This window comes from Silurus aristotelis (genome assembly GCF_946808225.1).
Source record: "Silurus aristotelis genome assembly, chromosome: 3".
Lineage (NCBI taxonomy): Eukaryota > Metazoa > Chordata > Actinopteri > Siluriformes > Siluridae > Silurus > Silurus aristotelis.
In genome coordinates this window covers 23,598,554-23,611,236 of record NC_139576.1, presented here as the reverse complement: position 1 = coordinate 23,611,236, position 12,683 = coordinate 23,598,554, and the positions used below count along the sequence as shown (strand labels likewise).

Sequence of the window (12,683 nt, the reverse complement as noted above, 5' to 3'; positions counted from 1 at the left end):
AGACTGTTTATATTAATTTCAGTCCAAATCCATTTTTTAGGTTCTTAAGTTTAACCCTCCAGTGTCTGAAGGGATTATTAGAATGTTTATCTGGAACCATTATGTGGAGAGAGAGAGAGAGAGAGAGAGAGAGAGAGAGAGAGAGAGAGAGAGAGAGAGAGAGAGAGAGAGAGAGATGCATTATTAGGTATTCTTATTGTTACACATTATATAGTGTGAGCAGGGTGCAAGTAGAGACTCAGGCAAGACTAGATATGAGAACGTAACTAAAAGGGAGAACCAGAAGGTAACACAGACATGAGGGAGCTCTGAGATATAAAGTGGCTCGCCACACCTCCACTAACAAACTTGAGTGAAAACACAACACTTATGATCCCTCTTGATACTTTACCTTAGAAAAACCTTCATTAAAGGCTTATTTAAACAAATAGGTTTTCAACTTAGACTTAAACATTGAGACTGTTTCTGAGTCCCAAACATTAATTTAAAGGCTGTTCCAATGGTGTAGCTTTATAAGAGAAAACTGATGTCTCTCATCTGGCTTTGCTGAAACATGAAAAAAATATTGGAGATGCTCTGACCCAGACGTCTAGCCATCACAATTTGGCAAACCTGCACAAAACTTTACGCTTGCCCATTTTTCCTGCTTCTAACACATCAGCTTTGAGGACAAACTGTATGTGTATACACACACACACACACACACACACACACACACACACACACACACACATACATACATACATACACACATACATATATATATGTGTATATGTATATGTACACGTATATGTGTGTGTGTGTGTGTGTGTATATATATATATATATATATATATATATATATATATATATATATATATATATATATATATATATATATATACACACACACACACACACACACACACACGTATATATGTATGTGTGTGTAACGCTCTACGTATGTATATATATATATATATATATTTATATATACATACATATACATAGGTGTGAGCGTGTGCGCGCGCGCTTACGTCTAATTGTATGGTTGCTACGAGACAAAAACACGCGTTTTTTTTTTTTTTTTTTTTTTTTTTTTTTTTCCCTCTCTCACTATGAAGGAGGAGAACTCTGTTATGGAGGCCGGGGCACCGCACAGCTAAATCTGCGGCTTCGAAATCCAGACAGGAAAGCCGCTAGAAATTCTACTGAGGTAAGAACGGCGTGTAAAAGGCTTTAGATATCTTACAAGGGTCGGTGAAGAAAGGAGCTAAATTTGTGATGTGAACATTAGGGTGAGATGTTTTTGACTGGCTTGGCTAGTTACAGTAACTTCTCTGTAACAGCACAGGGCCTGGCGCTGATAGCAAGTTAGCGTGGAGCTGCGGAGTTAGCTTAGCTGTATACACCAGAAAGCAGATTTTTTATTGATATATTTGATTTGTAGCTTTTTGTGTAAACACGTTTTTGCGTTTTTAACGCTCTTCGTTCTTTAGTGGTCTGTCCGCCATCCAGCGCCATGAGTTTCCTGCTAACTGGTTTTTATCGACACAAGGGTGCGTCCCAAACCGAACAAAACAACAAGTCGTATTAGTACACTGGTAACGTTGTCATTGCTATTTTTGACCTACAATTTAGTGTGTAGTGTGCGGTTTGAGACGCAGACTCAGCGCGATGAAATAAAAGCCGGCTTGTCCACATACAAATGGCGATTGCTAAAATGTCAGTCTGCAGGACGTTTATTGCACTGCCTGGCGCACAGGACCTATTATTCCAATACCACATGTAGTGCACATTCATAAGGAGTAGTAACTCGATTGAGATAAAGCTACTGCCCGGCGTTGTAATGCGCATGCGCGATGCGAGCCGGGCCCTATTGACACTCCATCACAGTTGTGTCCATGTGCTCGCTGGTGAAATCACTTTCTTTCAGCTCAACTAATCAGTGGCCTTTAAACTGCTGACTCGAGCCGGATGGGTAACGTGTAGAGCTTAAACCTCTTCAGAAATGGTAAATATGCGCAGTCATGGCTTAGAATGAGCCCTAGATGTACCCTGTTTTATACACGTGATTTTTTTTCTCCAAACCTTCAGTCTGAAATCTGTAAATGAGTAAATTTTATAGAGGGTAAAATATTGTGTGTGTACCTTCAATAATTTTGCATGGACAGTGAACAGAATTAAAGTTTTAGGGGTTATACTACTCTAAATTATTTTTGAAAATTTTTCATTAATAATCTTGTGTAATTAGGCTTTTTCATAATTAGCATATAGAGACAGTGGCTGATGTTGTGTTGATAATAAAAAAAAAAATAGTGTTTTTTGGCAGTGAGGCAATGCTCCGAACTGCAGTTTGCTTAAATGGTTTAAAACGAGATTTCGAATGTTTAATATACTAATTGCTTTGAGATTTAACCTCCTCTTTTCCTCAGTTTTAGGTACGGCGATTCTCCATATCAAAATCAATTCTTGGAGTGAGCACAATGGCAGTTCATGGCTTCCATTGGAGATGAGGACTTGCGAAAGGGGGCATCAAAGCCAGCCCTTGTTGTCCAAGCAAGATCTGCCATTGTGCGTTCGTTCAACAATCATGCATCTTTCGCTTACGTTGAAAGGAAACGGCATCATTCTTTAGCCTTGGTTGATCCCGTACCTCGTCCTAATGTGAAAGTGGTACATGAGCGGCCCCATCACTTCTCAGGGATTTCCTCACAGCGCGCCTCTCCGTCAGTGCCTGCAGGGATTGCACACACCCAAAGCACAGGTGCCCTTCCTTCTAGCAGCAGCTGTAGGGATACAAGAGTGCACAGTGCCATTTCGAGGAGCTCAGTACATATCAGTGATCCCACTGCTGTGTGTCAGAGCAGTTGCCATTTAGAGCCAGTTATTCACGGATATCAGTCACACAGGCACCTGAACCCACTCAGGTTACGGTCAAGACTTTTAGGAAAAAGAGCTTTTACACCCCCGCTCTCAATTTATTCTCATTGTCCTTCCCCTCCCAAGACATCTTTGCACAAAGCATCTGTGATAGTTGAGAAAAGCATGCCTGTGAATCAGTCATACCCATGGTCAAGGAGCAAGCTCAGAAGCAACAGCATTGGGGTTTATCGCTCCTCCACTGCCAAGCTGTCTACAGTTGCCAGGATAGAGACAAAAGAGTTAAAGAAGTCTTGCGATTTGATTTATGGCAAGAGCGAAAGCAAAAAAGACATAAAGAAACACAGCCAAACAACAGTGCCTTTAGAGGATAAATACACAGATGTGCCTCCAAACCATATTTTAGACTTGTCCGAGTATGACAAGATTGTTGCTGTGGATTCAAAAGAGAATGAGCATATAGTGGAATGCTGCGTGGCACATGGAGACAGTGAAGCACCTCAGAGAGTGAGGAAAGTCAGCTCTGAGGTCGAGTTCACAGCAGCTGTACGAAAGCTCACTAAAAACATGGGCAGTGGATCACCAAATGGTCTGAGTGGGCCAGCAACAGCCAACTTCAATTCTCAGTGCAAAAACAGAGAAGTAAAGGCAGGTGCCAATTCCGCAATACAAGCTTCAGCAGTCTGCCTTATTAATGGGAGTGAAGAGTTTCACATGGACACGCATCCCTCCAGTACCCGTTGCCTAGATGAAAATTCTCCCTGTGTTCAGATGACTCAGGACAGTATATGTGCCATTCCAGATAACATTGATCACAGAACGGACTCTAATCAGTCTCCTACAGTTTACTCAGTAATGAACAAGATCTCTGCCATACAAATAACAAAAGATTGCTGTTGGCAAACCTCAGAAGAGGACTCAAGCCAATGTTCTATGACCGTGGATGAGGAGAGGCTCCCTGATACCAGGGGGTGAGTATATCGGTTCTTCAAATGCACTTGCGAACTTGACTGGTGTATCTGAATTTTGTTGTTTAAGATAACTGTACACATAATTGTGGTCAGGAAAGGGTAGATATATTTAGCGACACTATATAGCCTATAGTCTGTAAACACCTAAACATCATCCCCATATGTGGTTTTGCTCCAAAATGTCAACGTTAGAAGCCCACAGTTATATCCAACATATTTGAAAGCTGTAGCATTAGAATAATTTTTTTACTGGAGAAAAGATAAGTTTTAGCAAGTAAGGTCCATAAATACCGTAATTTCCGGACTATAAAGCGCACCCAAATATAAGCCGCACCCACTGAATTTGACACAGATTTTTATTTTTAACATAAATACTTGTCTATAAGCCGCAGGTGTCTACATTGAAACTAATGAACTTTACACAGGCTTTAACGATAGACACTGCCTGTTACACGACTTGTATCTAAACAGTAGCCTACCAAGAAAGTCATTGTTCACTGTCTTCCTCCTTCCACAACTATTTCTCTCGAGAGTTTATCTTTCGTCATCGTTGTGCGTTTAAAAATCACCATCAGTGAATCTTTTCTCCTGATGCCGTGCAGCTCAGAACACAGGTGAAGTGCGTTTTTTTTTCATGCCCGGTTGTTTTCAGCGTGACGAATGATTCGCATTTCCTGTTGACAGTCCGAGTGAGCGGCAGAACGTCAGAGGAACCTCATCCATATTTATGATGTGGTGCGGCCCGATTCAGTGGGAGCACATCTGATTTAATATAAAGAATTTCATTGGTACACCTGAACCCGTTCGGCAATTTCATTGGTCTAATGTTATAGGATCAGTTTTTTGGGGCATGAAGTTTGTGTAACCGGGAAAAACCCAGGAAAAATCCATAAATTAGCCGCTTCATTGTTTAAACCACGGGGTTCAAAGCGTGGGAAAAAAAGTAGCGGCTTATAGTCCGAAAAATACGGTACTTGTTTTACTCAGGTTGGAGAAAAGGAACACCTTTTGCCTGCACAGAACCCTGACCTCAATTCCATTGAACACCTTTGGGATGTCCTGGAATGAGCCTTCCCAGTTTAGTAGAGGCTATCATAACAGCAAAGGATGAAATCGTGAATAGGACATTCAAAAAGCATATGTGGGTAGTGATGGTGAGACTTGTAGTGTTTAATGAGACAATGGGTTTTTCCAGGCCAATTGCTGCATCAAGAGCTTTTGATGTTGCTCTGCGTTCTTATATCCATGTGTTGGAAATATAAAAGATACCAAACATGTCCTATTGTTTTTCAGTCAGGTCAACGTGTTACAAGATGGTGAAGAGAAGGAGCTTCCAGAGGAGTTACAGAATGTTTGCAGTGGCAGTAATGATGGTAACTACCCTTTTGCTAAAAAAAAAAAATACTACCCCCACTCCCCCTACACACACCAAACTGGACCCTATAGTACAGGTTCAGTCTTATTTACTGCTCTCTGTAATGTATATTTAGCGTATATTATTGTACTTAATCTGGATTGATTGCGTTTGGCTTTGTGTGTTGAATGTTACATTTTTTTTTGCTATGTAATCTAACAGAAATAATTTTTTTTCTTGTAGATGGATCAGAATCTGATACCTCTTCAGCACCCTCTGTTGTGTCGTCATCCAAGTAATTTAGTAGTTTAAATCCATGTTTACTACATGAAATTCTATGGCAGACAGAAGGTTTTATGATTGGAACGATGCCACACATAGTTTTTCTGCTTTGTTGCACTAAATGCCAGTATTAAGTTTATGATCAGATTAATCATGCTTTTCAGGGAGTGTTGATTTCTAGAAGGCTTCCACAACATTCTATTTGATTTTGCCGTTCAAAAAATTGTTTCAAGTACATATTAGCAAACACAGAGGAGAATTTCTTTTTTCTTGGTGTTCTGGTAGGTGCTGTACATGAAAAGCTGGAAAGCACATGGGGCAGTAGAAACATCTCCCAATTGTGAATCAGTGCTAGTTTTCAAACTCTCCCTCAGTGAGCTATGCTGGACGTTGTATGCTGTTCTCATTCGGTTAGATCTCGACTGATGGTCATTTTTTTATTGGTAGCCATTTAGCAGTATATTAATGAACATAACAGCCCATCTTGTAAAGGACCTGTAACTTGAAGCTTTCTGTTAGTGCTAAACATTATTTCAAAACCTGGACCAAAGCAGTATAAATCTGCATACATGACTGTCATGTGAGTTACATTTCTGTGACAACTTTTGCCGAAATGTATGTATTTAGAATCTGGCCTTTCTGTTCTACTTAGATAATGTACTTTTTATTTATGTGTTGAATTTTTTTAATGTTAATTTAATTAATTAATTAATGTGTATATATGATATTGTCTATTGTTGCCTTTAATATTTGGGCATGTTTTTATTTCTTTATAAGCATAAAATTCTGTCTCTATTCTAGTGTTGAGGAGTCAATGAGTTGTGAGTTGGAGGTTGATCAGGTGGTAAAGCCAGCACTAGTGCCCAGCCTGTTTCCCTTCAGGCCCCCTACATTATACTTTAGTGCAGCCAATGAACAAGGTCAGTAAATACATTAGTTTCATTCTGATATTAATGTTAAAATACTAATTCATAGTATTGTCACCAGTTATGCATTTCTGTTCAGTACTCATTTATTTATATTAGTGACTATATCTTAAAATATAAAAAAAAATTAATAAATTCTTGTGTTTGCTTTGCAGTGGAGCTGCTTCCTGTGGAGCAGAGGAGTCTTCTGAAATGGAAACTAAGTTCTGTCACCCCTAATGTAGTCAAGAACACAATCACAAGATCTCATTTTAAAATCACCAAGAGTGAGTCAGGACAATTTTATTTTGCTTTATTGGCACAGCTTTAGAAAAGCCATTAAAAAAATTGATTGTACTGTTTATACTACATGTGATCTTTATGTCCAAGTCATCGCAAATCGAATACCAATCACTGAAATTAACTCTTTGTTCTGGGTCTGCAGGATATGTTTACAATGTTTTGTTATTGTTTTAGACAGTCATGACTGGCTGGGCTGCTGGGGCCATCATATGAAATCACCTGGGTTCAAGGCTATTCGAGAGTACCAGAAGGTCAGAGGTCACTGATTGCTTATTGTTAATGATTTGTATAAGCTATGTTAAGATGCACAGTAAAACGGATATAATTAGTTTGACAATATTACAGTACTCATAATAAGGTTAGATTGACTTAAAAAAAAATAAAATAAAAAGACCAGAACACCTGGCTTTTTCTAAATTAGCTGCCTTTTAATTACATTTTATATTTTTTATAATTAAACCAGGTACACAGTTAAAACAGAAAGGTTTCATGGCAATTGCATACAGATTACTGTGTAGCCATGTTCATCAACTCCTTTTGTTCATGTTCTACAAATATTTTGTTTCTGTTTTGTAGCTGAATCATTTTCCAGGGACCTTTCAGATCGGACGGAAAGACCGTCTGTGGCGGAACCTGTCCAAGATGCAGAAGCGGTTTGGCAAGCAAGAGTTTGGCTTCTTCCCACGTTCCTTTGTGCTCCCGCAGGACATGAAACCGCTGAGGAAGGCCTGGGAGGATGGAGGAAGCCGGCAAAAATGGATCATCAAACCGGTACTTCTTGGGTTCCTGGTTATTTCCACGATGTTTTTAAAGACATTACTAATTTAGTAGTGCATTATGGCTTTTGTTTACTCTTTTACAGCCTGCTTCAGCCCGAGGAATTGGTATTCAGGTTATTCACAAGTGGAGTCAAATGCCACACAAGAGACCACTCCTTGTGCAGAAGTGAGCTCTTAATCCTTTTTTTGATGTATTTATTTTTTTAAATGAGAACATATTTTAGATTAAAATTTTGTCCTTTGAATTCTAGACCTTGTCTAGGGGGCTTTTGATTTGATTTGGATTAATCATATAAATCCTGATTTTAAAAATAATTAGTACTATTTTGACTGATTTTCTCCCCGATCTTTGAAGATACCTTCACAAGCCCTACCTCATTAGTGGGAATAAATTTGATCTGCGTATCTATGTGTATGTGACTTCTTATGACCCACTCCGTGTTTACATCTTCAACGATGGACTCGTCCGCTTTGCAAGCTGCAAGTGAGTCAATTAAAAATTAGTTTCAGATGAAATCTTTTTTTTATACTAAATAGTCTGTTTTGTAGCATAGTTAATGTTTACTTTGATTATTAATGCTTTTATGTTTTTAATACAGATATTCCTCTTCAATGAAAAGCCTTAGCAACAAGTTCATGCACTTGACAAACTACAGTGTGAACAAGAACAACTCAGAATATCAGACCAACAGTGATGACAAGGCCTGCCAGGGCCATAAATGGTAATGGGGAAACAAAAAATTTGTCAGTATGCAAGTCGGGCTGCATTTTATCATATGCATTCATGCTACCAGTACCTTTGACTACTAGCTTTTACTATAGCTATTATCAGTGGTGCTCACAACCAAGATGTTCCGTTTAACTGAGCTTTGTTATTTCCAGGGCACTGAAGGCGCTATGGCATTATCTGGAGTCAAAAGGAATAAACACTACTCTTATCTGGGAGACGATTAAGGACATGGTCATTAAAACTATCATTGCGTAAGTGTGTTAGGCATCACTCGAGTCCTCGTATATCTTTCACTCAACCTATGATTTAGTCTCGTACTGATTTTCCAGCCTTCAGCCTTTCTAGACAAAAAAAAAAAAGAAAAGGAAAAAAAGTACACTTTGGCTATAAATGTCAATAGAATGATCAAATGAAACACAGCCGTCGTCTGCGTGGTGCATATGTTAAAGTACAAATGCTTTAGATTCTCTGCAAACTTTCTGATGTGATCACAAGAATCCAGTATTCGAGTAGCAGCTGTGCAGATTATGCACATGAGCACACACACACACACACACACACACACACACACACACACACACTCACACTTACTCAACCTGCCAGGTTAAAGCACGTTAGATCAAATTCTGTCTACATCTCTCCTTCTATAACGACCCAAATATGGCTGCCGGTGTCACTCACTAAATTACACACATACCCTCTGTCTCAGTTGTCAGCCCTCTCCAACACACACTCGCTCATGCCCAGGTCTCAGTAGTGCTTTGAGCCATGTTTTTTTTTTTAATGTTTACATGCCATGTTCTCTTCTATTTTTCTAACCCTTGTGTATAGGCTCAGTAGCAGATGCCCAATTACCATTTTACTATGCAGATTATCTGTGCTGTCAGGTGTATTTTTAATAAGGAATTAGTACAATTTGGTCAGATCGCAGGGTTACTTTAGGGAAGTTATTTTCCCTAAGAAATCAGTGGATTTTATTTATTGTTTAATGATGCTATATTTTACAGTTATTCGAGCATACTGCTTCTTTATATTCGATAGGTCAGATTCATATGTAAACACCTTGCTGAAGATGAATTTGCGCTCCGCGTACAGCTGTCATGAGCTGTTTGGATTTGATATCATGCTGGATGAGAGCCTGAAACCATGGGTTCTTGAAGTCAACATCTCTCCCAGGTACTGAGCGGTGCTTTGGTATACACTTCTGATGCATTGCTTTTATTATAATTCCTCTTTTACCTTCATGCCTTGTGTTTCAGACGCACAGTTTTTCAATGTCTGTCTACACGGGCTGTTAGAAAAAGACATACAATGAAAAAAGGGAACAAAGGGAATTTATCCATCTGTTTTTTGTTTTTTGTACAGCTTGCACTCCAACAGCGCACTAGACTTGAGCATTAAGGGCCAGATGATCCAAGATGTGCTGAACCTAGCTGGTTTTGTGCTACCTAAGAAAGAAGAGATTATCCTCTCCAGCAGTAGTAGCTGCAGCTCCACCAGCAGGTCAGAACTGATATTATAAATTAATTAAAGGTGCACTAGTAGTAATTTTTAGACTGACTCAACCTCAAATGATTTATTACATATTAGAATAATAATAGACATAAAATCAATTCACACCCTTTTTCAAACAAACCAAGATGTCCTAGAACAGAATAATCTGGTAATATTTGTGTACTGCTGTGAAGTAATTGTGAAAAAGGGGGTTCTTTTCACTGTTTAGTTTGAACGAAGGCGCATGGGAGAAATCTAGATCTGACTTGTCTACTGATGAGAAAATGAAACGAGCTTTTTATCTCACCCAGAACTTCGGTGACCAGGTATGCACACTTCTTAAATTTGAAAAAAAAATTTTTTGTTTGAATCCCTGTATTGTTTTAAGCTGATTTCCACTGATCATGTTTGCATTATTATATATATACTATTTCATGGTATTTGCAGGATTTCTGCTCCACCATTCTGGAAGTGTTAACCCCTAATGATGTGAACATTCTGGCTGAGAGCGAGGATGAGCTGAGTCGCCTTGGAGACTTTGAACGCATCTTCCCCTCTCCTACTACCTCCAGCTACCTCCGTTTCTTTGAGCAGCCTCGCTACCTCAACCTCCTTCTTAATCAATGGGAACAGAAATACAGTCAAAACCGGAGCAAAGGTGTGTGCATGCTTGTCGTGTGTTGCATGTGTGGTTTGGTTTAACTTGGTTATGGTCAATTGTCAGTGATGCATGATGCTCTGTGTTTAGGTATCATACTGCTGAAAAGTCTCTGTCAAAAAAAGGTACACTTAGGGAATTTTGCTGACTCTACACATAATGTGAGTATTTAACATTATATACAACAGTATATAATCTTAACTGGAATTTACACTGGATATAAATGCCTTTATTCAATCACTTTATTTTTGTACTCTTTACATTTATGACCAAAACTAATGCCCATAAGTACTACAATAGATGTTGGCAATAATTGTCATTTTAAATGGATCTGTGTCTGTAATTGAAAGATGCTATTTTTATAGCTCACTATTGTTTAAATTTCATACATTTTAAATAGGGCTGTCAAAATGAACGCCTTAACGTGAATTAATTTTAAAAGCACCAATTTTATTGAAATGCAATTAATGCATCGTGCATTTCTGTTTGATGATTTTTTAAAATTAAAAATAGAAATAAATATAAGGCGAAATTAAAACCTTCAACACACATTTATTTACAACGTCCTTTCTTTACTCGGCTATAAAAAATAAACCACTCAAAAATGATTTGTATCACTGAACATTTGATTTACTGATTCGCCCAGTCTCAAATCAAGCACCAAAATCTGCCATGGTGCACACATCCGGCAATTAAATCCGTCCGTGTGGAAACGTAGACAAAGTTCCTTTTGGTGTCCTGATGATTTACGTAATTTAAAACACAATAATTACTTTAAAACATTCACAAGAGTATTTTGTGTTCATGCTCTATGTTGAGTCTGGTTTTACTAAAAATAAACATACATTTAATGTATGTTGATTAAAGTATTAAAAACCTGAACATTTTCAATTTAAGGTATATTTTAGAGCAGATAAAAATGTGTAGTTAAGTTGGCAACGACAATCACGATTAAATATCTGAATCGATTGACAGCCCTATTTTTAACCCTTTTAAAATAAACTTTTTGCTAAGAGAAATCTTTCATGACAGAAACAGTAATAATGGAGTGCATCATAACCACCAACAAAACACTGAAGGTTTTTTAATGTAAATATTGTTCAGCAGATGTCTATAGTATAGAATTCATGTTCACTATCTAGAATATCAGCTTTTCACTATTTACTTTAACATGAAACTCATTTCTTGAGTGGAAATGTGATCTGAGCTTTTGTTGTTTTTCTATTCTTTCCACACCTTTTTTTTATTTTTTATTTTTTTATACCCAGTGGTCATCAAAATCCAAACATAGACACTGTGCAGACCGCCAGAGCACCTCACTTGCCAAGACAGTGTTTACAAAATCATGGTATGATTTTATTTTTTATTTTTTAAATGGTATGATAGTTTTTTGTATATATAATGATGTATTTCTGCGTTTTCTAACTTTACATGTCTCTTTCAGTGCACGTTTGAGTCGTTGTGTAAGCTCCCAGCTGGATGAAGAAGATGATGATGAGTGGACTGACCATGATGTGCAAGCAGTGACCGCCAGTGTTCCAGACATGTATGGTGGGATCATTGACCCCAAATTGACATGTGGCCAACAGCAGACTGCCTCACCAGGACTACCTGTGAGATAAGTCATGCACAAGTGAACATCCAGGACTTCCAAAACAACACACAAGAAATTAAACTTGCACATTTTTCATATTTTGGTAGAGGCTGTTGGGTGTTCTGCTATTATGAATAGTTGCTAGAACCAACCTTTTTATTTTAGCATAATTCTCTCCCCTCAATTTCTGTTAAATAAGGTTTAGTCCCTCTCTGGAAGTGGAGCTCATAGTAGACTGGGAAGACTGATGACTGTTTTAATCATATACCTATTTCACCACTTCTAAGACGAAAGTTATCATAATCAAAGGACAGAGCAGGAGACAAGTTTGAATCAAAAAGATACATACACATATGCTGTGTTCATATGCAAGCTGTCCTGTTGAAAGGAGTCATGTCTGCATGCATGAGCTAATCAGATTCCTCTCTTGCTTTGTTTACATTATGGAAAGGCCCGCCATTGAGCCTTTGTACTACTTACAATTGTTAATGAATTTTTCAAAGACATTTAAGTGTAACAAAAATAATAACAATATTCATTAACTTATAACGTGTTTCATTTTATCCTAAGCAAATAAATATTTGGTGTAGGATTTTCACAATAAAAGTATTTGAAATAAACCAACTGGTATTGTCTGTATTTAATTTTTTTATCTGTTTGAAACTCAATTTATAGACAACACAAACACCCCAATGTTTGTACTTACTTTGCTTATGTAGCAACTGCTAGAACCAGTTTGTATGAAACTTAG

At 38.0% G+C, this 12,683-nt stretch overlaps 1 protein-coding gene across 2 annotated transcripts; it reads left to right on the top strand.

Moving 5' to 3' along the window:
- The first annotated feature begins 1,055 nt into the window (after window positions 1–1,055).
- ttll4 (tubulin tyrosine ligase-like family, member 4) lies at window positions 1,056–12,552 on the top strand. Of its 2 annotated transcripts, none has more exons than XM_083537998.1 (19): window positions 1,056–1,195; window positions 2,415–3,833; window positions 5,127–5,206; window positions 5,431–5,482; window positions 6,271–6,389; window positions 6,551–6,661; window positions 6,852–6,928; window positions 7,254–7,448; window positions 7,540–7,622; window positions 7,812–7,940; window positions 8,056–8,178; window positions 8,339–8,437; window positions 9,228–9,362; window positions 9,552–9,689; window positions 9,910–10,006; window positions 10,128–10,338; window positions 10,429–10,499; window positions 11,607–11,686; window positions 11,783–12,552. In XM_083537998.1, exons 2-19 carry the CDS (start codon window positions 2,476–2,478, stop codon window positions 11,958–11,960), a joined length of 3,336 nt encoding a protein of 1,111 aa, XP_083394124.1. In that variant the 5' UTR covers window positions 1,056–1,195; window positions 2,415–2,475; the 3' UTR covers window positions 11,961–12,552. The 2 variants fall into 2 exon arrangements, with proteins under 2 accessions (XP_083394124.1, XP_083394125.1); XM_083537999.1 differs by having other exon boundaries at window positions 1,067–1,993.
- Window positions 12,553–12,683: the final 131 nt, after the last annotated feature.